Below are 27,722 nucleotides of genomic sequence, written 5' to 3'. Positions count from 1 at the left end.
GGGGGGGATTTAATTTTAGATATAGATATAGTACGGGCATGCCCTAGTATTTTTAATTTCAACAATTTTCTGATAGAAATGGTGCATTACTTGAAAAAAGTGCAAGGGTGCCAATATTTTTGGCCACGACAGTACCTGGGTCAGTTTTCCAGACTTTTGTCCCTTGTCTTTTAACATATTGAACTGAAACCTGGTAGGGGACATATAGTCAGATTCACTCTGTCAATAAATTATATTTCGTTCAAAATCATGGTAGATTAGCAAACCTATACATTTTTGGAAAGGTTATAGCATAAGGAAACTAAAAATCAATGTTTACATTTGGAGAGATACCTGTATGGCGGCCATTTTGGATTTTCAAAATGGCCACTGTAAAATACATATTTTGTTATATTTCTGCCTCTAATTACCCTAAAAACTTTAAAAAATATACTAAACCTATATTTTCAGGGACAAGGAATCAAATGAAAGTATCAAATTAGTGCTTTGGGGAATGGTAAGACACAAATCAAAGGTTTTGAATTGCAAAATACTGTCTTTATATTCGCGATGTTGCATAATCAAATACATGTTATCATTTTGTACAGGCAGTTAATAACATCAAAATGTGTCACAATAATTCATATCACCAAACATACACAGGCAGTCAGCAAAATCATATATACACATGCAGTCAGTATAACTTCACATCTACACAGGCAGTCAATGGCATCAAACATACACGATTACAGAATATGCCATTTAGAGTTCGTCATCACTGTCCTGTGTGTCGTATCCGACAATATAGTCCGCATCGTTTTCACAGTCCGTTCCACACAAGCAAAGGTCAGTCAAATTGATTGGCAAATCGAATTGGTCGATCGAATCGAATTCGATGAATCGAATCGAATCGATCGAATTGGTCGAATGGTCGATTGGTCGATCGAAACGATTGGTCGAATGGTCGAATTGGTCGATCGAAACGATTGGTCGAATGGTCGAATTGGTCGAATGGAATTGGTCGATTGGTCGAATTGGTCGAATCGAATTGGTCGGAATTGGCAAATGTAAACATTGATTTTCAGATTTTCCATGTAATAACGTTTCCAAAAATGTATAGGTTTGCTAATCTACCATGATTTTGAACGAAAAAACATAGTGAACCTGACTAATACATTGCAAAGCAATTCTCTCGTTTTCAATGCATTCTGCTCCCTCACAGTCTGACAGAACGATGCATAATATCACCTAAATTGTGGGTTTTGTTTTGAAAGCATGCAACTTTGCATATTCATTAATAAAGTAAATCCTGACGATTATGTTTCAAAATGTGCCACTTGGAGAAAAACTCCAAAATGGCCTCCACACAGTAAAAATTAATTTTAACAAAGTGTTTGGTTTTCATACATGGGTTCTGAATTGTCTTTACATAAACAGAATTAAAATATACAGTACTCCTATTTTAACTATTGGTGACCCCTCTTCATGGTGGTTGTACCCCTCCCCCACAATCCAAGTCGTGGGCCAAATCTTCCCCATTCTTCCCTGTCGAGTGCTAATTGATCCCCATGGACTGGCCCTTTCCTTGTCTGTCTGTTCTCTATATCCATACATCTACCTCTCTACACGCTACCTCTCTACATCTACCTCTCTACATCTACCTCTCTACATCTACCTCTCTACATCTACCTCTCTACATCTACCTCTCTACATCTACCTCTGTCATGTCCCTGACTTTGTGAAGGTGGGGATATGAGGGATCCTGGATATGAGGATATGTACATATGAGGATATGATCCTGGATATGTACACCATCCTGGATATGAGGGATCTCTGGATCGCTCCGACGAGATTGATTGGTTGTCTCCATGCTGCAGGCTTGTTCGAGAGAACTGTCCAGTGCCAAACACCAACCCCTATTTTAAACATTATGAAGACAAACTTTATGCCTTTGCATATATACTTTTTCTTCCCCATGAATCTTTGGTATTTGGCTGTTATTTTAATAATATAAAATGTACTGTATATTATCTTGACATTTACTTTTATCGTTTGTATTCCTCTATCCAGTTGCATTACCTGTCTTCACTACTCTGACATTTTATTTAATAGATGTTCTGAAACGGGTTTATGGAGGACCTCGAGTCATGTTGCCGCTTTCAGGATGTCCTTGATGTACTCATCCTGTGCTATTTTGCAACTGGTTTTGCAAAAAAGTCCTGAATACGGTCCGGCCATAGTCACAAGAGTTTTTCCTCGCTGGAACTCACCTTTTATAAACGTGAAATCAAACTTTATTTGGTATCTGATCTAAATGTCCCAAACTGTGAAAGTGTTGTGTGGGTATGACCGATTCTCATGACGGAAGAACTCGTCAAGATGACATCTGTGTACCGGGCAAGACGTGTAGCCAAGAAAGAACAATTCTTCCACTTGCTACCACTTCATGTGCAATGTCTCTGGGATCGAGTGTGATATTTACATCCATGCTTTCTTCCAAGAAACTCTTCTCCATTCTACTCATCATATTACATGGTTACTGAAAGTAGCCTCTCGTTGGTTTGTGGTGTTCAATAATGGAACTCTTGTTTCGGGAAAGTGGAACCAATTCTTGTGACTCGAACTCGTGTGTAATTCTGGCCATCTCTGGCCTGACACCCTCCAACGCAGCCATTTGGATGAATTATTGTTGAGACCTATAGCACCTGTCATCTTTCACACGTTTATTCCTTCCTGTGATCTGTCAAATGGAATGGTGGAAAATGCTTTTAGGGATTTCTGTAGAAGTGTCCATTCTCAAATTCTCTTGCAACTGAAGGATGTAAAAGTTGGAAGACTCATCGTATCAGATGTGAACAAGTGAGAAATATGCATAGTTTGTGTAATCTAGTGCCAAAAAAACCCCACAAGCTTCATTAACGCATACATGTAAGTGTATATGTACAATGTACATATACACAAAGTTTCCTTTATGTGGTGACTTGACAACTGTCGATCAACTCGCACCAGGGTAACACGAGGTATTTGAAATGATGTGGTCTTCCCCAGAATGTTCGGTGCAGAAACAGCAGTGTTCAGGGCATCCTCGTGTCTGTGTGTGTCTGAAAATGACTTGCAAAGCTTCCGAAAGGTAGAAAATGCTTGGAAAAGTACCTGAGCGAAAGTATGTGCCTTTCTGCAAAACAAAGTTGAAGTTCCTCAGCTCACTGACGGGGCAACTACTTTTACTGCAAATTTCCAACAACGTGAGCTGGTGCGAAGCCCGAGTGGACATGCTTGTGCTACCCAAGCCCCCAACGGATGGCGACCACCGAATGGACTTTGAGCCTTGTGGGAATGCCTCCTTGGAACACGGCACGTTTGGTCTTATTTAATGGACGTCTGCAATCGGAAAGACGATGCCGTGCGTTATTGCCAACGAAGTAAAGGCCATCACCTCTTCGCCAAAGAACATCTTCACAATGTGAAAATGCACAGCCTATGACAGCTGATTTATGTGGGAACGAAATGTACCAGGTAGACTTCCCCTGAGGGTGACAGTATGTGGTTTAGGTGCTTCTGAACACCAATGGGAAGGACATATCTGGGGCTTGGAAATGCAAGGGGTAAGTTTTTAAAGATGTATTTATTATTCATGGGGATGGGAGAGTAGTGGGAGCTGAGGGCTGCTATAAATATTCCTTTTGTTTGGTTCCAATTGTACTAGATGTATTTATTTATTTATTTATTTGCATATATTTTCTAAAAGATGTGTGCATGTGTTGCTGCTCACTTTACATTGGGAAGAAATGGTGGGAACTCGTCACTTCACATCCACGGATATTTCTCGTATTTCCTATTTTCATGAGTCCGATTTGCATTCGCTTTCAGGACACTTGTGGTTAATCGATCTGAAATTGCCAATATCGTTTACATTTTAAAAAAATTGTTAAGTCTTTGAATTACAGATTTAGTCCCAGCCATGGCCGGTTAAAAGTGCCCGAGCTAGTGGAATTGAGTAACTGAAAACGTACACACACCGCATGCATTGTTGTTTTGTATGCTGCTTGCGGCTGCTGGTTGAATCCTTTTTTTTTTTTTTTAAATATATATTTTTTTGTTCTGGATGAATCTTTTTTTTTTTTTTTTTTTTTTTTTTTTTGTTCTGGATGAATCTTTTTTTTTTTTTTTTTTTTTTTAAATCCTGGAAGAGTGGCTGTGTCTGCTGATGCAGTGCCCCCTGTTTACCAGTAATGTGGTACTCGTTTTGCTGACGACGAAGGATGATGGGCTGAATCAACCCACCTGATGTTTCAACGGCATGACGGACTCACTCAAAACCCTGAGATGTTAAGCCAGTCCACCTTAATCGTTAAGCAAACCCCATGCTTTTGCAGCGCATGTGTGAAAGTCATGCTTAGCCTTCATATGTCATTTTGAAAGTCTTGTGTTGACGAGTACTGCAATGTGGCATTATTGCCAGATCTCAATAGTCCTCTGTGCATGTTCGAGTGTACTGTGTGAATGCATTATTGTTCATGATGGAGGCAGCTGGCAGTGACATGATCATGTTTAGTATGTGACGCATAGGAGGCTCTCGATAAAGAGTTTGCTGTGTTAGGAGATGCTACGCCAGCCTATGTTATCGCTGCGATCCATCCACTTCAAGCTAGTCACTGATTGTCTTCAATGCTCTTACCGCTACGTATATGGAGTCCTCCAAACGTTATTCCAAATTTATATTTGATGCGAGTGTTTAGAAAATTCCAATATCTTCACCAGAGTGTACTGGATGTTGGTCTAAGGCAGTAGCATTAGTTTGTCATGAATAACTTCGAAGAATATATATGTATATATATTTAATTACTATTATTGAATAATTTTTTTTTTTTTTTTAGTGTCAACAAACCTACCTAATTGTGGGTTCTTTTTAATTATGTTTCTATAAATTATGATATTTCAAAATGTCCCAATTGTAATGTGTAAATAAAGTTATGTAAGCTACAATATAAATTTTACCTAATGGTGGCCATGTTTGAAAAATATTTGTGGCCCTATAATCGAACATTCATCAGGATCCGGTGGCCTAGCACTGTGCCGACTTTGATGCTTTCAACACAAAACCACAATGGCTTCACCATCTGCTGCATTATTGGTCGTATCATCTTTACGGCCTTGAATTTTCTAAAACCTCCTTCAAGTCTAAAACCTTCCTTATTTATTTATTTTATTTATTCCTTTTTTTCTCCCCCCCCCCCCCCCCCACCCCACCCCCGCCCTTCCTCCTCCTCCACCGTGTTCGTCTCCATTTGGCCTCCTTCCCCCTTTTCATGGGCACCGAAGTCAATTAATCTGGAAAAAAACAAAATAAAACTTTATTCCCTTTTCGTGATCTATCCTTTTGCTCGAATTCAAATCGGAGAATCGACGTACATTTAATTATCTTGCACTTGATATCGTATCCCGATTTGCTCAACATCCGCAGGTAGGTTCAGTCAAGGCCAATAAGCTTGCTCTTCTAACTAAGAATCGTGTGATCCTTCGCTTCACGCACTTGTAGATGGGACAGCTAGATTTGTACCCACTTCGATGAATCTTTGCTCCATGATGCTGTCCCTGTTACTAACACTGAAAATAGCCCTGCAACGCCAATGTTGTCAACTTTTAGGATCAACAGCAGAACAAGACAGACGATTAATTTGGTGGTGTGCTTCTTTACGAGCTCATGTCTGAAGATTTGGTTTGTTGCAGCATGGTTATTTGCAGAGAGAGATGGAAGGCTTCTTCTGTTCTTCCGGTTCTTGTTTCTTCCTGGTCTTGTTTCTTCCTGTTCTTGTTTCTTCCTGTTCTTGTTTCTTCCTGTTCTTGTTTCTTCCTGTTCTTGTTTCTTCCTGTTCTTGTTTCTTCCTGTTCTTGTTTCTTCCTGTTCTTGTTTCTTCCTGTTCCTGTTCTTGCTTCTTCCTGTTCCTGTTCTTGCTTCTTCCTGTTCCTGTTCTTGCTTCTTCCTGGTCCTGTTCTTGCTTCTTCCTGTTCCTGTTCTTGCTTCTTCCTCTCCTTGCTTCTTCCTCTCCTTGCTTCTTCCTCTCCTTGCTTCTTCCTGTCTCTTCCTGTGCTTGCTTCTTCCTGTGCTTGCTTCTTCCTCTCCTTGCTTGTTCCTCTCCTTGCTTGTTCCTCTCCTTGCTTCTTCCTCTCCTTGCTTGTTCCTCTCCTTGCTTCTTCCTCTCCTTGCTTCTTCCTCTCCTTGCTTCTTCCTGTTTCTTCCTGTCCTTGCTTCTTCCTCTCCTTGCTTGTTCCTCTCCTTGCTTGTTCCTCTCCTTGCTTGTTCCTCTCATTGCTTGTTCCTCTCATTGCTTCTTCCTGTCCTTGTTTTGTCCTCTTGTTGTATAGATTTAAGTGGAACTGTTATCCCACATTATGGGAACTCTGTAACTTTCTTTATCTATCGTTTTTTTTTTTTTTTTTTAAAGGAGCAGGTTGATGGTGGAGTCGTTGAAGCATTACTGCATTGCCCTCGGTGTGGGTTCAATTCGCATAGCTGCTCAGTGGAAATTTCTGCACTCTGCGTTGGAACAGCAATCTGTCCAGCATTGGCTCTAAGCTGGGACATGTTTGCAAATTGTCATGAGCACTACAAATCTTTAAGAGCATAGGCCACCACCACCTTCACTTCTAATGGTGAATTGGTTTGAAGATTTGGAAAGGCATATTGGGAACAATACTGAAATAAAATGGCAGGTTTGTGCAATCTTTGTGGGACATTTCACTTTTGCAAAAATTAAAAGACAAGGAAATGTTTTATCCACAAATTTGAAAATCATGGCATTGTATCATGAATTGGATTGGCCTGCTTTGTTGCCAATATGAGCCCTTGGTGCATCCCATATTATATTTATCTATGTATAATCTAGCTGATATCCTTGAAATTCATATATATATATATATATATATATATATATAATATATATATATATATATATATATATATATATATATATAATATAATATAATATATATATATTGTTGTGGATCTCGAATTATGGCGCTCCCCTTACCGAGGGGAGGGGGGGGGGGTTAAATCCCCGCGTCTATTAAGCTGGCCGTCCGAGTCCTAGAAGATATCACGCTCCTTTGCGGGGTTGAGATTGACCAGGATGACTGGTCAATGGGTTCCCAGATACCTTCGCCAACCTCGCCGCAAAGCAGGGCGCTACTTCTGCCCGAGCCACGGCCAAGATGGAATTTTGCCGAGCGGTTTAGCAATCCGAAGCTCGAGCCGTTAGCAGAAAGACTAACCCGATTCTGAGCGGCTCCTATATCGTGCCACCGATACTCAATGGGGAAAAGACAAAGACGATCGGACGAGAGGAAACCAAAAGGTAAGGAAAGAACAAATATGATTTATTGACTACACTAAAAGAGGAAACGAAAGGCAAGAATATACAAAAGAAGGAAATAAAAGGACATAGGGCAACCTTATACAGTCTTATATTATCACACGCCCAGGACAATACAAATACACTTACACGAATGGGGCGGTGGTGGTGGGAAGGAAGAGAAGGGTCCAAGCAGATGGTTCCAGGCTCCGGGGCCGCCGCGAAGAATGGCAGGCAGCTGGTGTCGTTGGCGCGCGACCGGACCTTATAATTATGTGGGAGACTGGGATGCCGCGTACATAATCTTTGTGCCAACTCTCTCTCTCCCAACGTTCGTCTCAGAGGGTACCCTCGCGCAGGTCGCTCCAACAACGTGACAATCAATCGAGTGCTCCCCGCGCAGTTCGTTCACAATCGGCATCCCCCGGCGCAGTCCGTTATCAATGGCCTCCCCTCGCGCATCTCCCTGAGGGCTTCGCGCTTGCGCTTTTATAACCCACTCAGAAATCAAGCCGCGCTTCATCAAGCCACGCCTATTAACGAGCTCACCTCAGCCCTGGTTGGCTGGTGGGGGCTTACCGGCCATGCCCTGGTGGTGAGTTGACGTGGCCACACCTCGTTCTTGCCGCCCCGCCCCCTTCTTCTCCAAGCCTGACCGTGTTCAATGGCAGCTGAGCCAGGCAGTGAACGCTACTGGCAAGCCCAGGAACACAATTTGGAGGAAGGCTACGCCGCAATATGAATTGACAAGGGGGCCTACTCTTATTTAATTAATACAACGCAGATTCAACTATTGGGAACAGATCCTTACCTGAAACACATACTAATGAAATAACTAAAGGAGAAGCCTATGGTGTGCTACGTGTTGCTCGTGGCCTAACTAGGGTGTGACCTTTGACCTTTTACACCAAAAATGGGAATATTTACAGGGGATTATTTATAAGGGAATATTACAAATATTTACAAAGTGGAGGGTTCTAAAAACCGCTAATATATATATATATATATATATATATATATATATATATATATATATATATATATATATATATATATATATATATATATATTGTTACGGTCCGCGGCTTAGGATGTTATTTTTACCGAGCGGAGGTATAACCGCGGCCGAACAGTTGTTCCCTGACTAAAACCCGATTTACCCAAACGTTGGCCGTATCGCGCCACAGGTACTCAATCTGGAAAACTCTAAAGTGACCGAATGCAAAGAGGAAGAAGACGTACAGAAGAGTAACTGGGTTTATTATTTACACACATAAGCAAAAAGAAAGCAGTCACGTTTATTTACAGGGGACATGAGACGCAGGTGACACAGTGCAAATTACTAGCTTATACTGACTTAGTTTACTACCCAGGACAGAACAAACAAAACAAACTCACGTAGGCAAAATGGGGAACTTGCAGGCAGGAATGGCTGGAAAGGATGAGCAGGTGGGATCACAGGGCACAGTGAGCGGGTCCACTCCGGGCGGCAAGCGGGGGGGGGGGGGGGGGGGCGGCGGCGGCTCCTTGTATTCCAATTTACAGCGCACACCGTCAAGGCTTCACGCGGCTGGTTGAAACGGGGCTGCACTCCTCTGCTGTATCTCTCGTGTAGCTTGCTTCGTAAAAGCTCCTCGGCTTTCTCTTGGACCCTTCCTTTTCGTGTACCTCTCCACGCAGCTCAGCTCAGCCTTTCTCTCACTTCTCTCCAGCCCATCTCCTTGGGGGACACCCTGCGGCGGGTTATATAGGCCCTGCCCCTCAACCTTTGCGAACCTCCCCCAAAAGCTCTTCCTCCGCCCTCTCAAACCAAACCCCTCGTGCTCGGTTAGTTGTTCAGGGCTGGCTCACTCCTCCCCTCTATGACGAGGTGGAGACACGCCCTTCTTTCCCAACCCTGCCTCGTGGCCAATGGTGGTTGAAGAAAACCACCCAAAATGCAGTTGGCCATTGAAATGAAAGGGGATCTACTCTTATTTCACTTGGTGCAATGGAGTATTTAAATTAATGGGAGACACAGCCTTACCCTAAGACACATAATAAGATATAAGCTACTGAACAAGGGTTTTATCGTGTCCTGCAATGTGGTGTTTATGGAATAACTACCGAGACGCCCTTTGACCTTCACACTACGGAGGTATTTACAAGGAATCATTACATTTTACAGAGGGTGATATTTACAACAATTTACTATACAATACAACACAATACAACACAATAAAAAAACACAATCCTCATATCCACAACAATATATATATATATATATATATATATATATATATATATATATATATATATATATATATATATATATATATATATATATATTGTTACGGACGCGGTTAAAGGATGTTATTTTACCGAGCGGTGGTATTACAGCGACCGAACAGTTATTCCCCGACTAGAACCCGATTCAACCCAAACGTTGGCCGTATCGCACCGCAGCTGCCCAATATGGAAAACTCTAAAGCGACCGAATGCAAAGAGGAAAAGGAATGAGACGAGAAAAGGGGTTGAAAATACTACTAAATTTATTTACTATTTACAGGCTCAAAGTAACCAAGGAAGAAGGAAGGATAAGAAAATAATTTACAGAAGATATTAGATACACAGTGCAACGCTAGCTTACCTACAGTCTTAATTAACCCAGGGACAGAACAAACAAGGACAGACTCACGTGGGGAATGATGATAGGACTGGCGGGAGATGGATGGCTGGCGGGATAGGGAGGTCCAACTGGTCCTGCAGCACGATCGACTCGTTGGGCAGCCGCCGCTCCTTCGCGGCCCTGCTCCAAACTGCCGTCCAGGCCTCACGCTGCTGTGGCTGCAGTTTCGGTGGCTCCAGCTGCAGTAAATGCAGTTTCGGTGGCTCGAGCTGCAGTAAAATGCAGTTTCGGTGGCTCGAGCTGCAGTAAATGCAGTTTCGGTGGCTCGAGCTGCAGTAAAATGCAGTTTCGGTGGCTCGAGCTGCAGTAAAATGCAGTTTCGGTGGCTCGAGCTGCAGCTCAACTCTGGACTTCTCTCGGACTCAACTCAAAGCGCCTCTCTTGGACTCAACCGCTTGGACTCCCTCTCGTCTCTGTAAAAGCTCATCAACTTCGGGAAACGCCCTAGCTGCGGGTTATATAGGCCCCGCCCCTCCACCTTCGCGAACCTCCTCGATGTTTCTCTCCACACTCTCTCCAAGTCCAACCCCTTGTTCGTGGTTGGTTGAGTGGGGCTGACTCACTCCTCCCCTCTATGACGAGGTGGGGACCCGCCTTTCTTCCCCAACCCTGCCTCGTGGCCAATGGCGGCAATTGTTGGTTGGCAATGCGAATGGCAATTGACGAAAAGGGGGAATGGAAGTTTTGGTAGTGGGAATGAAAGGAATCTATCTTTCACTGGTGCAATGGAGTATTTCAATTAATGGGAGACACAGCCTTACCCTAAAACACATAATAAGATATAAGCTATCGAACAGGGGTATTCTATGATTAGCTGTGGTGTGGATGCTTTATGGACTAATTATGGGACGCCCTTTGACCTTTACACAGCTCCGGAGGCAGGAGGCGCAGACTCGAGCAATAATAATAATACACACAATCAAAAAAAAAATACAGTCCTCATATCCGCAACTATATATATATATATATATATATATATATATATATATATATATATATATATTGTTAGACGCGGTGGTGGATGTTAGTTTACCGAGCGGTTTGGTATGACCACGTCTGCACAGTTTACCCGATTATGCTCGAACGTTGACTAGTCGCGCTACGCTAGGTCAATAAAGGAAAAGGACACCACGGCTGGGATTCAAATGACACGACACCAGGGATACGGTTCTCAAGACCTCCGGAGGAGATTATATTAAGGCGGAAGGTTAGATTACAACTACAAGAGGGACATCATAGAAAGACAGGCACTTAGACACACTCTTATATTAACCCCAACAGACGACAGATAAACGGGACAAGGCTGACTCACACGGGGATTGATGGCAAGGAAAGCGGGTATTCGATGGCCAGCACAAGGTGCACCTTGTGCTCAGGGACAGGATAGCGCGGCCCAAAAGATGCAGGAGGTCTCTCAGCGCTCGGAGGTGGCTCTCTTGTCTTCTCAAGCTCGGGGCGCATCTCACGTCACATCCGGTCAGTCGCCGCGTATATCCGGCGGGGAGTGACACGCCCTCGGCTCGTTAGCTCCGCCCCAGATGGAATCGGCACGTTGCTTCTCATTGGGTGCGTGCTGGGGGGGGGGGGGTTACCGGCTCCGCCCTTGACGAGGGGCTGACAAGGAGCCCCTTCGTGGTAACCCCGTCGGAGCGCATCGTCAATGGCGGCTAACCGAGCCGGTGTGAGGACGCACACTCCTCCGCGCAGCGCCGTTGTTGTAGTTGTTGTTGTAATTGTTGTTGTAGTTGTAGTTGTAGTTGTTGTTGTTGTTGTTGTTGTTTGGGGAAGAAGATGGGAGGAGGTAAGGGAAGGTCCTAAACTCACTACTGGTGCCATATAATCACATTCTGGTGCAACGAAGAGTCAGAATTAATGGAAACGAGTCCTTAACTGACATAGACTAAGAATAACTAGCAAGATGTCCGAAAGTTGTCTACGTGAGATGCGGTGGACCTGGGCACGACATTTAATGGGGGAAAAAGGGGAAGGTCGGTTCTACAGAGTGTTGTTTACAGACAATGGGACTAGGGAATGGGGGATTGGGGATAGTTGGGGAGTATTGGGGAAATAGGGGAATATTTACAAGCGGATATGGAGGCCAAATTCCATATTCGCAACAATATATACACACACATCTTTTTTGTCCTGCACGTACTTTGTGTAAAAGCTAAACCATGTTTCTTGGGTCATTATTTAATTGGGTAAGTTTGTGGACCAAGTGGTTGGTAGGATGGCCGAGAGGTACACACACTCGCCGCTAAGCTGTCTAGCCTGTGTTAAAATCCCGACCAAGCTATAAACTGTCTTCCTGGTGTTTCACAGGTGGGATGATGTGTCAATGTGTGTGCCGTCCCTCTGATGGACTTTAAATTGACGTCCCACCTACCATTAGTTGGACGTTGTATTCCATGGTGTTTTTTCGCAAAAGAGTAGATGAGCTATTGTCAGCACCCTGAACAAATTCCTGCTCAAACCAATTTGTTGAGCGTCAGACTTTAACAGCCAGTTTGTGGAAGGTTTGCGCCAAAAATTTCCCCTGGACAACTCCACAAGAACGTGGAAATAATTTTGGCCTTCAGGAGGAGGCGGAGGAGGAGGAGGAGGAGGAGGAGGAGGGTGGATAATAAAAGTTGACAATATATATGTTTTGTGTATTTTTGATATATTTATTGGTGCACCACCTGCTGGGACTTGTTCTCAACTCTCAAGTGTAATTGACCTTGTATGATTAATCATGTGACTGTAGGGTGATAAACCATGTGACTGCACAACCAACAGCTTTATGGACATCAGCTGAAGGTCTTACCTTCTGAAATCTTGCACTGTATTCTTTATTTGATCACCTCCACATGGCATTATAATGGTTCACCATCCGAAAGGGTGGTGTACCATGGTCATATGAAGTTCACATTAACTCCAGTCTTGGACACTGCTGTTTCTACATAGTGGATTAATCAACGGAACAAAAATAGGTTAATGTGAACGGTTGAGATTGGTGTTGATAGATTCCAACCCTCAAGTTCTGTGACAGCTGCAAAAACATTGAAATGCCTTCAGGTTGAAATGCTTCAGGAGAGATATAGTGGTAGAGAAAGTTTGATGAGCAACCTGTTTTGCATGCTGCAGCTGTTGCCAGCTGAACGGTGGCAAATATGCAGTGGTAGACCAGCAGAGATGAGGGGGAGAAGGTACAACATAACTTTCAGACAATATCTTGTAGTTCAACATGTGTATATAGGGAAAAGCCAAATGAATAAGAGGGATAATTGCCATGATCCCCTCCTGGTCCCAATGAATGTCTTTCTTCCAAGCAAAAAGGGCATAACTCTGAAAAATTGGTGAAACGTCCCAAAACTCAAACCTGTTTTGTAACTTGTCATAATAAAGCCAGGTACAAAGTTTCAGTTGAATATGTTAAAGGATATGGGGGGAAAAGTTCAGAAAATCACAGGTGGGACGCACATTGAGCAAAAACCTATAGTCCCCTCCAGGTAGAGCATAAGAACAAAATGGTCTTTTATTTGGTGAGGCCTGTAAATGGGGGTTGAAGAGACAACTTTAGTGATATTAAAAGGGTTTAGGCTTGTGCTTAGGATTTTTAAAAATTTTGTACCCGATAAGCCAAAGTTGAAATGAAACTGCCTTTTCTGTAATGGGCAAAAATGAGAATGTACGTCATTGTTGAAGGACCTACATGGAGGACTTTAGATGATCCTCCTTCAGGACATGGGTGATGGTGAGAATTTGTAAAGACAATGTAACTTCAGCATCATGCATTTACACAAAGGTGTGTGTGTGTGTGTGTGTGTGTGTGTGTGTGTGTGTGTGTGTGTGTGTGTGTGTGTGTGTGTGTGTGTGTGTGTGTGTGTGTGTGTGTGTGTGTGTGTGTGTGTGTGTGTGTGTGTGTGTGTGTGAACTGGATTCTATGCATTTTTGAGGGACATTTCCAGGAAGATTTGCTCCTTAGGATGAACAAACAAATGGTTTCCTTGTCATTGTGTGGCATACGTCTCTGCATTAGATATTTGCCAATGAATGTCGTCTTTTAATGCCATATCGTCTTCTCTTGGTCCAACAGGCTGGTTCAGATGTAGCACACTTTCCTTTCAGCTGTCTATAGTCTGATTGATTTCTGACCTGGCCATTATAAACTGTCTGGTTTTTCAGTCAGGGGGTTTTGTCACTGGCCCCCACCGCTAGTCCCACCTGCCAACATAAGTTGGTAGACGTTAATGATCCCACGTGTCTTTCTCAGAATTGGTGTTATCTCCAGCACCCTGAACAAATTCCAAATTCTTGCTCTGATGACCACTGGGAAAGCAAAGGCAAGCTGCTTGGTGTAATCATTGTTTTGGGGCTGCTTTGGCAGCACTGAACCTGCCTTTGGGCAGCGTTCCAGAGTTCTCTGGTCTGCTAGGAGGCATTTCTGAAATGGGCAGTAGTTTTCTGAAAATATTTCGGATTTCCCTCCCCCCCCCCCCCCCCCACACAAATGCTGTTAAGACTGATGCATTATCCATGTAAATTGTAGGTTATCCATGTGCATTGAAACTTGTGTGACCCTCCTCCCATCTGTATTCTATCCAGTGGGTGCTTGGCACAATCGGAAGGCATGCAGCACCAAAGGGTTCGACGAGCTTTGACCACCGGAAGTCTCTTTCGTTGCATCTACCGCATGGCGACTGGCTGCCTGTTGCCATTCCTCCCCATTTACTTCCGCCAAATGGGGCTCTCTGCTGCTTTGGTCGGCTTCCTCCTGGCTGCCCGTGGCCTTGCCTTCCTGACCATTGCTCCTTTGGCAAGACGCTATACGAGAAGACTTTTCAGGGCACGCTTGGCTCTTATAACATCCTTGTTAGGTTTAATGGCAGCATATCTAGGCCTCGTGTTTGCTCCTTTCCAGCCTCTGGATAAATGCTCTCGAGGCTGGGCTCTTGTGCATCTGGAGAGCAATTCTCAAATTTCATGTGCGGAAAGTTTTGTACTTGATGGGGAGAAACCAGAAATGACGAGGCCTACAACCATGAACCACATCTGCAACAACAGGTCCGAGGATGAAAGGAAAACTGCAGTCTTTGCCACAAATCATAGTTTACATCGAGGAAATGGCAGCTCCACTTGGGAATGGGTGACGGGGTTTGTACCAGAAATGTTTGAACGTGATGATCAACTCCAAGTGTTCACCACTGCATTGCTTTCGATGACTATAGCAGGAGCTTTTTCTGCTGTGGTGGAGGGCGTGAGTCGTGACGCACTCCTGCGTTTTGTTCTACGACTGAATGAAGTTGCAGGAACAACTGAGCTCTCACATTTTGATGGTGGAAGGATGTGGGGTTATGTCGGTTTTGCTTCTGGCAGCCTCGGGATTACGGCGATTGTCACCAACTTGGACTGTAATATTGCACCCAATATCAGCCGAATGGCTGTTCATCTCTATGCCTTTTCTGCTATTATTGTGCTTGTAATTCTTTTAGGCCTAAAGTATCCCATGATATCCTCCAAGCTTGTTATGAAAATTGGTGGTCACTTGCCCTTGGATGCCTGTGTTGTATCCTATACTGTTGTGATGTTCTTGTCAGGCTTTGCTTCTGTCTCTGCTGAAATATTTCTGTTCTGGCTTCTTCAAGACCTCGGTGGAACATTGTTTCTCTTTGGGATTGTTGTTTTACTGAGTGCTGTTTGCAAGCTGGCATTCCTGCTGTTTGCACGGTTGCGGATGTTTTCTCGCTTCTCGAGGAACGCCATGATGTTCTTGGCCTTGTGTTGCATATCTATCCAGCTGTTTCTTTACTCTGTAATGACTGAGGCTTGGCTGGCGTTGCCGGTGCAGGTTTTGTCATTCCTGGGAGTTCCTGTTTTGCGCATGGTTGTTTCTGGTGGAGCGGGGCTGCCCAATGCAGAGTTGATGGCACGGGATCGTGCTTTTGCATCTATTTATAACCTGGGAGCTGTTGCTGGGAGTTTGGTTGCAGGATTGGTAGCCTCTGCCTACAATTTCAAACTACTCTTCCGATATTTTTCCATAGTCATGGCAACATGTGTACCACTATTTGGCCTGCTACAATTCTGGGGTTACCACAGGCGCCAAAAACTTCATTTTGGCCACCTCCTCTCTGGACAGGATGCTGATTTCGACAGTGAAACGGATGATGATGTTGGAAAAGAACTTCTCAAGGAAAATGATGTTCAGCCTGACTGATGTTGAGCTTGCCCTGAAAAATATATTGACTGTTTTGATAGCATTGAGCTTGTCTACATGTAATGCAGCATATCTCTTATCAATGATGTGAAAAATGAAGGACAATAAAGATTGTGTGTATTTATAAGAAAGAATATTTAAAAAATAATGAAAGGCTAACTAGAATGTTTTTCTCCATTTTCTCAATTTGCAACTGTTTGTCAGTTTTTAGGCCATACCTTGGTCGATGAAGCTGATCAAGCTATTCGGGTGTTTTTTGATATTGCTGCCATGTTTCTTTCCATCTATTTAAGTTTGACAGTCTGGTGGTTTTGCAGATGTTTCAGCATTTGATTAACGTTGTCCGAACAAGACTGTACATTGCAGTGTTCACCAGACAGACGTCTTCTTGGTGATCATAGATATTTTGAGGCTCTCGCTTCTCAAGATGTTAGATCCTGTTAAATGGCTCGTATATTTCTGAACTCTGTTTTCCTAGAGTCTCCAATTCAACATTTGTTTGCAGAGAAACAATTGAGGAGGTGAGACTTTTTTGTGCTTAGGTTCGACTTTATTACACACTATAGACACCACAAATCTTGGATTACAAGCTGTGTTTAACCCTCTCCACACCAAACGATTGTTTGCATTGAGCTTCTGCAATTGTAAGGAAGTTAGTCTGAATTGGACAAAGTTATTCCCTGAAAGTAACTGGATTTAGGTTTTTGGAACGGCTGCCGGAATAATGAGTCGCTATCGGAAATATCATGAACTGAAAAGCCGCCTTGTTGCAGAGGCCCTGTTCTTTCACCCAAAGGGTGGGCATCCTGATACCCACAATGGTAGCTGGTACATATTTATTTATTTTTGGAGCCCTTTATGTACTTTGTATTCTCAAGTGGAAATGATCCATCTGATTTGACTTTGGTGATTCGTGTGGGCTAGCATTGTAGTTTGGACATACAATTGAACAATTTGTTTCCAATTGTAGCATTACCTTTTTACACTTGGTTTTGGTTGTCATCAACTCCACCCCACTTTGTGTTTATAATGTTTTCTGCACTAATTCTTTATTTGTACACGGAGTTGGTGCTGAGTAAAGCTTTGGTCATTGAAATTGTAATTTTAACATTGTACATGTAATTTGCTTAATGGTTTCCAGTTTTCCATTGTTGCCCTGGGAAACGTTTCATGCTGGAATCGTTTAGCAATATTTGAAGGTCCTTGTATTCCTATGTATTTAAAAGTGAATGGATAAGTTAAATAAAGTTTACTGCACACATGTATCACTTATGTTTTTTGTTTTTTCCGTTAATTTTGGAGGGGAAGAGGAAGGGCTGTAACAATGTTTACATTTGGGGCAATTATAAAATGTATACACCTGCTTGATCATCAAATACTTGTTTTGACTTATTCATTTTGCCTTTGGCAAAAAACGAAGAACAGTACAATCTGTTTCTTCCACTTGTATTTTGAATTCAATTGATTCGACATGATTTAGAAAGAAACGCATTCCATTCTCTGTAAGGCCCCACAGGTGACGATTCATGTCAGAGCAGAAACTCTACCATGAAGTCCAAGGAACTGTCTGTAGAACCAAGATAGAATTCTGAGGAGGTATAGATCTGGGGAAGGGTATAAAACAATTTCTGGAGTGTTTAAAGTTCCCAAGATCACAGTGAGCTTCATCATTAGGAAATTGAAAGAATAAGGAACTACCGTGACTCTTCCTAGAGCTGGCCGTCCGACTAAACTGAGCAACCGGGCAAGAAGGACCTCGGTCAGGGAGGTGACCAAGAACCCAATGACCACTCTGACAGAACGAGTGTTGGCTGTGATGAGAGAACGGGCCAGAATGCCAACAGTCTCTGCAGCACTTCACAAATCGAGACTTTATGGGAGAGTGGCCAGACAGAAGCCATTGCTGAAAAAGGTACATGGCAGCATGCCTGGAGTTTGCAAAAAAAAAAAAAAAAAAAAAAAGTCGTGAGACTCGAAGCATGAGGCAAAAGATTCAGTTGTCCAAGACAAAAATTGAACTCTTTGGAATGGATGCTAAGTGCTACGTCTGGCGGAAACCAAGCATAGCTCATTACCCAGCTATAACACCATGCCTACCATGAACATCTAATGCCATTTTTGTCGCATATCTTCCCCACTATAATGTCTATGCCAGAACAGAACCTCCAGTGTTCGGTCAATGTTGAACCCTAAGGGGTTGAAGTGGCCTTTTCATTGCAACAACAACAAAGTGCTATCATACCGTTTTACTCATACAAGGCAGTACACAATGAATTGTTGCTCTTTGTGATTGCACGATATCTCGAGTTACGCAGTGATTCGGACGAAACTTGGTGGAGAGGTTGGGTATGTGACAAGGACGAATGGATTCGATTTTGGCAAATATCCGGCTGTGGATACTAGAATTTTAAAAGTAATTCGATCTTCACCATTAAAAGATGGGGCTAAAAACGATATATAGCACGTTTCAAAAAAAAAAAAAATGGATTGATTCGGAGAACACTTGTTTGACAGGTTGCGTGTGAAACAAGGCCGAATGAAATAGATTTTGGTGAAGATCCGGATACAAGAATGGGGCCTAGAAAAATTATTCACCCCTCCAAGGTTTTCACATTTTCATCCCGCTGAGCTTTAATAAAGAACCTTTACCAAAAAATTGTAGATGTTTTTTCTGTTAATGTAATGCATTGACATTTTATATGCATTGTTTTGCTTTGAAATCAAACTTAATATCAAGGGTCTTCACAAACTACTCAAGTGATAAAGCAAAACGATGCATATAAAATGTCAATACACTAGATTAACAGAAAAAACATCCACAATTTTTTGAGATATCTTGTTTTCAGACAAACATGGTTGAAAGCATCACCTTCGGTGGCAGAGGTAATCATGGTTCTGAATTGCATAAATATTCAAACCCTTTGCTTAATTAATGCTAAATCACTCTAGGAGCAAATTATTTGGTCAAAAGGTTACAAAATAAGTGTAATAGGTCTCACCTGTATGTAATCAGTGGTTTAACTTCCCCATTTATCCAAGGAGTTTCAAGGTGCAACTCAATTGGTCAACCAACAAGGCAAACATGAAAACCAATGAGCTTCCCAAATAAGTCACAAAGTGGTGGAGAAGCACCATTCAGGAGAGGGTTATAAGATCAAAGATTTCAGTCACTCATTATCCCTTTGAGTATGGTGAAATCCATCATGAAGAAGTGGAAGTTGTATCAAACCACCCAAACTACTCGGATCAGGTTGCCAATCCAAACTCAGCAGCCGGGCAAGCAGGAAACCGATTCAGGATGTCAGCTGTAAATTCAATGACTGAAATAACTGCAAGGCTCTATTTCTGGGATGGGGGTCAGTGCATCAATTTAAAACACCTTCCCTTCACAAAGCAGGCCTCTATGGACAGGTGGCAAAAAAGAAGCCATTACTGAAAAAAAACATCTAAAAGCTTGTATGGAGTTTGCAAAAAAGCATCTTGATTATACTACAGGCACGAGGAGATGAGAAGGCTGGTGTTGGCTTAGCGGTTAGGGTGCGGGCTGGGGATCCTCGGATCCTGGGTTCGAATCTCGGTCGATCACTGAATTAACGCCAAGGGGGTTGACTCAGCCTGTCATCCTTCCGAGGTCGGCAAATTTGAGTACCAGCTTGCTGGGATGAATGATCACGGTGTGTACCCCGGCTTAGAATAGGTACACCGTATCCCTGCGCATCGTAAGAGCGCGACCAAGGGTTGGCATCAGGAAGGGCATCCGGCCATAAAAACATTGCCTCAAACAGGGAACCATGATTGTCATGGGGCCCACGAGGCTAACCCCCGCTCTAGCGGGGAAAATGGCCTCAAAACGATCATTCAATTCATTCAATTCATTCATTCATGAGGAGAAACCTTTTGTGGTCAGGCAAGACATAAATTGAACTTTTTGGTCTAAATTCAAAGCGTTAGGTCTAGCACAAGCCTAACAATGCATACCCAATCAACACCATCCCTACTATCAAGCATTATAATGGCAGCATCGTGTTATGGGGCTGCTTTTCATCAGCAGGGATTGGCAAGCTTGTCAGGATAGAAGGGACAACGGAAGGTGCAAAGTACAAGAGAATCCTTGATGAAAACCTGCTTGAGTCAGCCATGAATCAAACTGGGTAGGAGATTCACATTTCAGCAGGACAATGAGCAGAAGCACAAGACTAAAGCCACACTGGAGTGGCTGAATAAGAAGAAAATAAATGTGCTTGAGTTACCCAGCCAAAGCTCAGACTTAAATCCCATTGAGAATCTTGGGTAAGACTTGAAGATTGCTGTTCACCAGCACTCCCCATCCAACTTGACAGAGCTTGAGCAAATCTGCAAGGAAGAATGGGAGAAACTCACCAAATCCAGATGTGCAAAGCTGTAATCACTGCCTGCAAAAGGTGCTTCTACGGAGTATTGATTCGGGGGTTCAATACTTGTGTAAATTAGATTTCTGTATTTCCTTTTTAATTATTTTGCAAAAATTTCTATAAACATGTTTTCACTTTGTCTTTGTGTAGATTGGTGACATTTAAATTCAATCCATTTTAAATTCAGTAACAACAAAATGTGAGTCGAGGGGTGTGAATACTTTCTGAAGGTACTGGACACGGCAGGCAGTTTCTCATTTACGAAGTATTTCCATGTTTTGATTGACTCAAACATATAATTCTAAAATGCTGCTTGCTATGCAAGTTTTTAACCAGGTTGCATCCAAATGAACTGATAATTATCTGTCTCTCTCCCTCCCCCTCTCTGATGTACAATACTTGTCTGTCGGTGCTATCAAAGCAGCTTGCTGAGGAAGGTTTATTTAATGGGTGGTTTGTCATTGCCTTCCCAGCAATAGTTCGGGCAGGAATTTGGAATTTATTCATGATGCCGAAGATAGCTTGCCTACTCCAAGTGAAGAACACCGTGGGACCAGTTTACCGTCCATCCGAGGGACAGGCACACACATTGGTGAAACACGGGGGTGATCATATCTGGGTCGGGATTCAAACCCATGCTAGGTAGCTTCGAGATGAGTGTGCGCATCTCTAGGCCATCCTCCCAGCCCTCAACTGATAATGAAATACTTTACATGGTTCATCTTCGGCCAACCCATAAATGGTCTTTGTGGTAGCATGGCGCTATGGTAAACGGATCACGTTGTGAAACGGGTAGCTTAACAGGAATGCAGGACGCGGATGCACCATGAATTGTTCTGCTCCACAGGGTGTAGCCTTTTCTGTTGTGTAAGCAGAGCTGAGCATTTTTGCCCTCTTCCAAGAATGGGGTTAATGTCATTGCATAACTGTGTGCACGAGCAGTTTGAGGCTTGTTCCTAGAACTGAATCGAGTTCTGGTAATGCTGGCTCGCTTAATCGTTCTGTGCCCGCAACGCAAAACGCAGGGTTAAGGATCGGTTATGTACATGTGTGCGTGTTTGCAATTTTAAAATTTATTTTCTCGGGAACCGGCTAACCCCCGCTCTAGCGGGGACAATGACCTTAAAACGATCATTCATTCATTCATTCATTCATTTTCTCGGGAACCGTTGGTCCAATTGACACGAAATTTCACCAAATGAGCGTCTCTGCCTGTAGAATGTTTGTCATAATTAAGACGTCATTTTGGAAAAACGTTACGCTTTATCTCTGAAACCACTCGATGGAAAAATTGAAACATGCCTCATTGTAAAGAACTCTGCATGGGGAATAAGATATTTTAATGTCATTGGTACTTTCATTATGACGTCATAATTCGACAAGTACAACCCTTCATCTGATCAGTATGAAAAAAAAATTCTGTCCAACTGTTGGTCCAATATACACTTTTCTCCATAAGAATGCCTCCTGTAGAAAAAAAAAAAAAAAAAAAATTGACGTCATAAGTCATGTGGTACAGGCGCCATCTTGGAAAAACCGAAAAAGTTACACCCATATCAAACTGTTCCATGGAAAAAATTAAAAACATGGCTCATTGTAAAGAACTCCGTATTGGGAATAATTGTTGTTAACAATGACATCATTGGTGCCTTAATTATGTCATCATTTGACAGGGACTTTGTCTGATCAGTTTGAAATTTCTGAAGTGTGATCTACGCAACAATTATATTAGAGAATATAAATTTATGACATCGCTCACGTGTGGTCTGGCAGACATATTGGATCAAAAAAAAAACAAACCTTCAAAAACAGAGGAGTTGACTGCATGGGGTAAAGATTCTATGAATACCATTTAGTTTATTTAATAATTAATATATGTATATATGTCAAGTTGTAGATTTGTTATTGCCTAAAGTTCAGTTATAGACGTTGGTTGCTAATGTGTTATGATTTAAATGTTGTTTAAAAATGCTATTTTCATAAAGTTAATAAAGGGTTTTTGCTTCGTTTTAGTTTTGGATGAGGAAAGGCTCGCTTCGGTCGTGCTGGACAAATTGTATACGTGTGCTTTTTCGAGGCTAGATAAGGCCGGTCGTAAAACCACGCCCACATGCGCGTGATTTTGCGTAACGCTAGTAGAATGTTTAGATTGCAGACATAAACCTATCGTTAACCATATATATTTTGTATTAATCACAGCGACGCATGACTCTGTATAAACATGCTTTGAATTACTCATGTAAACAAACCCATAAAATATATGGGTTTGTTTGGCCAAGCATGCACTCTTCTCTCTGTGAGTTACATTTCTGTTTTCTCGGAGCCCAGAGAAACATTTGGTCCGAATGATAAGGAAGGGCTGACTCCCCCGAATGACAGCGGATGACGGTGGGGGCTAGGGATAACGGTGGAAGGGACTCTCGCCAGTCGCTTTGTTCTCTCGGAGATTTTCTGATAATCGTATTCATATATAAGTGAATGAGAATCAATGCGTTTCCAGGAAGGCTTGACTTGGCATGAAGCTGGTTCTTGCTGTAGATGTCTTGTCTCCTCCGGATCTGTATAAGTTGGTTTTAATAAAAAGCTGCGTCATTCAGGCTATTTGTGGACTTCCTTTCCAAACGAAGAGCTGCTTCTTCACAGATGGTACCAGGAGTGGGGTCAGCACCGGACGACGGGAAACGGAGCCCGAGGGACAGGAGGAAGGCTGCCTGAGGCCAGCGCCGGCACGCGGATTTGATTAAAGGTGGGAGTTGTTTTATATCAGAGGGCTATTATTCCAAATTCGTACCTTCCTCCCTCGAGCGGGTTCAGTCTCCCTATCTCCGCGCGGCCTGCACTCGAACAGAAATTGTAAGTAAAGGCTCATTTTAGGCCTCAGAATGACGTGGCTTTGTTAAAGCCAGGATAAACAAGTAAGGATACCAGTAAGGACTTAACAGTAAGCTTAAAGTTACAGTTAGCACCAGGAGGGGAAAATGAGGTCGGACAGCCATATAGGCTGAAGCCAGGTGGCCAAGATTTTTCCAGGAAGGAACAGCCCAGAGACAAGATGGGGTATGCCATTGCATGCCAGGGAACGAAGGGCTGTGGCTAACTTAGAAGGGCCATAAAAACATGGCCAGTAAAAGGATTTGCGCAGGATATCGGTGAAGATAACGTTCGGTACAAGGGAAGGGGGAAAAGTGAGGTCGGACAGCCGTAAAGGTTGAGCCAGGCCGAGAACTTTCCAGGAAGGATCAGCCCGGAGCAATAAGATGGGAAGCAAGCTAATGAAAGAAAGGGAACCCCTTAAGGGAACCCCGGCATCTTTCATGTTTAAGAGGCATCATTTTGCCGCGGTAAGACCAGTAAAGGACTGGGCTGTGTTAACTAAAGATTTAAATAATCCCTGGCCAGAGGACAAGTAAGTAAGCAGTTAAACAAGTAAATCAGCGAGTGATGCCGCTGGACCAGATGCCAGACCAAGACCCCCCGCCCCCCCAAGCCCTGAGCCCTGTCCCAGGGCCACAGGCGCCACCTCTCCCACCCCCGCCCCTGTTCCCCCAGGGGTTAGACCCCCAGAAAACTAGACCAGCCGCCCCTCAGGTTCACCTTAGCCCGGGCAATCCTTTTAGAGGACAAGAAATTAATGGGGCGGACAGCGGGTTCGCGGCCCCAGAAGGGCTAGGAGTATTGTATTGTACCCCTCAGTGGAAGGGCTCACGGAATCGGAGAACTCACAGCCTACAATCGAGATGTGTCCCTTTAAAAAACCATTTGAAAGAACCAGATTTGGCGGCTATGCAGGAGCGGGTGAGAACCTTGCTGGCTGAACAGCCCGGTCACATACCGGAACTTATGCGTTTGTGGATACAAAATACAGGCGCAGATTGGCGGGACGTCTGCCACATGGGAGAGGCTGTATTGCCAGCGCGGGTGTGGGACCAGGCCAAAGTACACGCACGCTGGCCGAATGTAGCACCAACCCCGGCCCAGACCCTCGACGATTGGGGGGCCCTGGTCGACCTGTTGTTGGCCGGGGTACACATCGCACTAAGGCTAACCGACCAATTAGATGAAGCGGCCGAGCAGTGGGACATGGGCGACGATAAGAAGGCCGATGTAAAGGACGACATGTTGCAAATGCTTGCCCAGGAATCCATAAGGGCCCCCTCCCCAAAATTTGGAACCCACAAGGGCCCCCTCCCCAAAACTGGAACATACAAGGGCCCCCTCCACAGCCGCAGAATTGGGCCGTGCAAAAGGACCCCCCACCCCCCCCCAAGACCTGAGCTCAGTCCCGGGGCTCTAGGCAACACCCCAACACCCCCCGCCCTGCCTTCCCTTTTTCACCTCAACCCACCCCCGTCCAACCCGTCCCAAAAAATCCTTTTCCTTGAATGAGAGACGTAACATGAATGAGCAAAGATTGTACATGAGAGTGGCTGGAGAAAGGCATGATTTGAGTCGATCTGAGTTTCGCGCGAAGTCTGGGAGACTTATATGAGTATATGAATGAGGAATGAATGTATATTGGGATGTTAATTGACGTGTGTATCTGGCCAATGTATTTGTCTGTCATCTGTTTGGGAGTTGTTTGGGAAGCGAATTGATATAAATCGGGTCAGGAAAGCACTCGGAGTGCCCTTGTCGACCTACTGTTGATATGAAGCGGTTTCTTGGAGATGGTTGCAGGATGGGCTGCTTTGTCTTTCGAGCGGCAGCCGGACGGAGGTTTGGAGTTTGTGGAACTGGAGGTTCAGAGTTTGGGTCGAAGTGTGTGTTTGACTGGAATCGAAGAGTTCATTCAATGGCAGATATTGTGGATTGTATGTGTGGGATGTATCGCTGAGGCAGCTCACCTTTGGAATTGGTGTCATATAGTGCATTTTGGGGTCGGGGAGGTGGAGCGTCGGAGATCCTTTTTTTTTGCGATGTTTACGAGCTAGGGATGAGTTCTGACAGCTCACTGTTATGACGGCCCTCATTCGAGAGCGGCGCGCAGTTTTGGTTGCCACGGCTACGAGCCTCGCAGGAAACCGCGAGGCGGGAGTGTTGGGATTCGTGTGGAGGCACGAGGGTGCGCGCCAAGACGGGGGGCGGCGTGGCGTCGTCGCGTTGAGATGGTTGTGCCAGGTCGATCGGCGATCTCTGAATTTAAATCGGATTTTTGTCATGTGTGTTGTGAAATTAACGTCTATCCGAGAATCCTGGCGATGTTCGTTTAATTAAAGTGTGGTACAAACCTGTGTTTCCGCCGTGCGGCTCCGTGGAAGTTTGGGTAGAGGGATATTGTGCGTTCGGGCAGGAGCCGAGTGAGCCGCGAGTCACGGGTGTGCTGTATGAGATTTGCTCAGAGTGCCGGCGATAACTCGCCCACTCTCAGAGGAGGATGTGTGCCCAAATGCATTGTGGGTCATTTCGACTTTGCTGGATGTCGGACGTTCATGTCAGTATCTTGTCAGAATCTTCTTCTTCATGTCATGTCCTTCATCCTTCATCTTCTTGTCCTTCATCTTCATGTCAGAATTAGACATGAGTCATGAGCCATGTCAGAATAGTGGGCACCTGCGACATACATGCCATGCAATGTCACAAAAGGAATACGTTATTTAAAATGGATTTATATAAGGGGAAGAAACGATTTCCAAACTAAATTCGATTTCTAGAATGATTTTCTAAACGCTAAAATAAACGATTTCAAGACAGAGTAATTAATTTCCGGTGACAAGTTCCAACAGGAAGTCTTGTTCATACAGTAACAGTAAGTGAGGTACAGTGCGGAGTGGCGGCTGGAAGATGCATCGAAGGATTTGTGTTGATCGATGCGCCGGACAAAGGGTTTGCTGGCGAGCGATGCTGGTAAGGTTAAGTTATTAAAATTCAATAATTTGAGCAGAAATGTCACGTTTTCAACAGAACGCTTATCCGAGGAAAGAGGAATATCGAGGTTTCAACTGTCGGTATGTGGTGTGGCTGGTGCCAAGGTGTGCGGTGGTCAGGTGTGTAACGAAGCCATTTGTCCAGTGTCAGGAGTGGGATGGGAGCGGAATGAGTGTACTTGGGAGGATATTGTTCCAGGTACAAGACAAGATGCTCTTGCAATGACGGGGGGCAAGGAGACACCTAGATGTGCGAATAAGGTACGTCGAATGGTTGTCGGAGGTTGTGGTTTCATTGCTGTCTGTTCTGTGGAGTTATATTTCTGAGGCATGGATTTCAAGGAGGAAGTGTGTGCCCCGAGAAGATTGTGGGTCGCAGATTGGGCACTCTGGGTGGACACGGGGGTTGCAGTTGTGTGGGCGCGAGGAGGTTTGTTGATGAAGCGTTGTGCGAACGAGGAGGGATGTGCGAAAGGTGTGCACCAGGTAGAGAGGTGCTGCATTGTAAAGCACGCCTCGTACGGACGTTCCTGGGCGGATTGTGACGGTTGTTGGATTCGTAGAAGTTAGCATTATGCTATGTAGAGCCACATTAATGGTCATTTGTCCATTGTCGCCGGACTTGCATTACTTGTGGGATAATAAAGCGCTGGTTACCCCAATTTGAAGTTTGACCTTTCGAAGTTTATTTGACCTTTGTTCGAGATATGTAAGGGTAAGAGGTCAGAGGCAATTCACTAACCTTGGAAGAACGACAGGCGGAGTCAGTCTACAGGGTGTTGCTTTAACGACAGGATATAGAACTTAAATCTGGAGAGAATATCGGGACATATATTGTTGGATAAAACTGAAATCATGTACGTAATTAATGAACAGAGAATATCGAGTTCTGTTTGTCGTTGTAATTGTCGTTGAGGTCCCGATTCAGGGGTCTCAAGAAATAAACAGACTTCCGGTGCCGACCGGAAGCGTCAGGTACAGTACGCTTGAGTTTAATTTAACCGGGCCGAGCACAGTGACGTGCGTGATCGAGCAATGGGGATAGTCATGGTCAGTGAAATGCAGTGAAATGCAGTGAACATGCCCGATTTTGGCTTTGCGAGGCTCCGGATAGAAATTGGCATTTCGATGCTGTGGATTATATTGTGCCTGCCCGGAAAGGTGATGTCCTGTGCTGGGGCTGGCGACATGCCTCTGTTATTTGTCTGTCTGTCGGTCTGATTGTAAGTCTTTGGTACTGGGAGGGCTAATTGAGTGCTTAGGCGTCAT

At 43.9% G+C, this 27,722-nt stretch overlaps 1 protein-coding gene across 1 annotated transcript in view; it reads left to right on the top strand.

The window, feature by feature from the left end:
• The window catches only part of LOC137430745 (major facilitator superfamily domain-containing protein 6-like protein A), a 30,758-nt gene extending 13,299 nt beyond the window's left edge, over nt 1–17,459 (top strand). The window contains exon 2 of the mRNA XM_078781710.1: nt 14,587–17,459. Coding sequence (XP_078637836.1) covers nt 14,587–16,198 — 1,612 coding nt within the window. The 3' untranslated portion in view covers nt 16,199–17,459. The remainder of the gene's footprint in view (nt 1–14,586) is intronic.
• Nucleotides 17,460–27,722: the final 10,263 nt, after the last annotated feature.

The sequence above is a fragment of the Myxine glutinosa genome, chromosome 7 (genome assembly GCF_964187855.1).
Source record: "Myxine glutinosa chromosome 7, kmMyxGlut1.1, whole genome shotgun sequence".
Classification (NCBI taxonomy): Eukaryota; Metazoa; Chordata; class Myxini; order Myxiniformes; family Myxinidae; genus Myxine; species Myxine glutinosa.
This window is presented reverse-complemented; position numbering and strand designations above follow the sequence as displayed.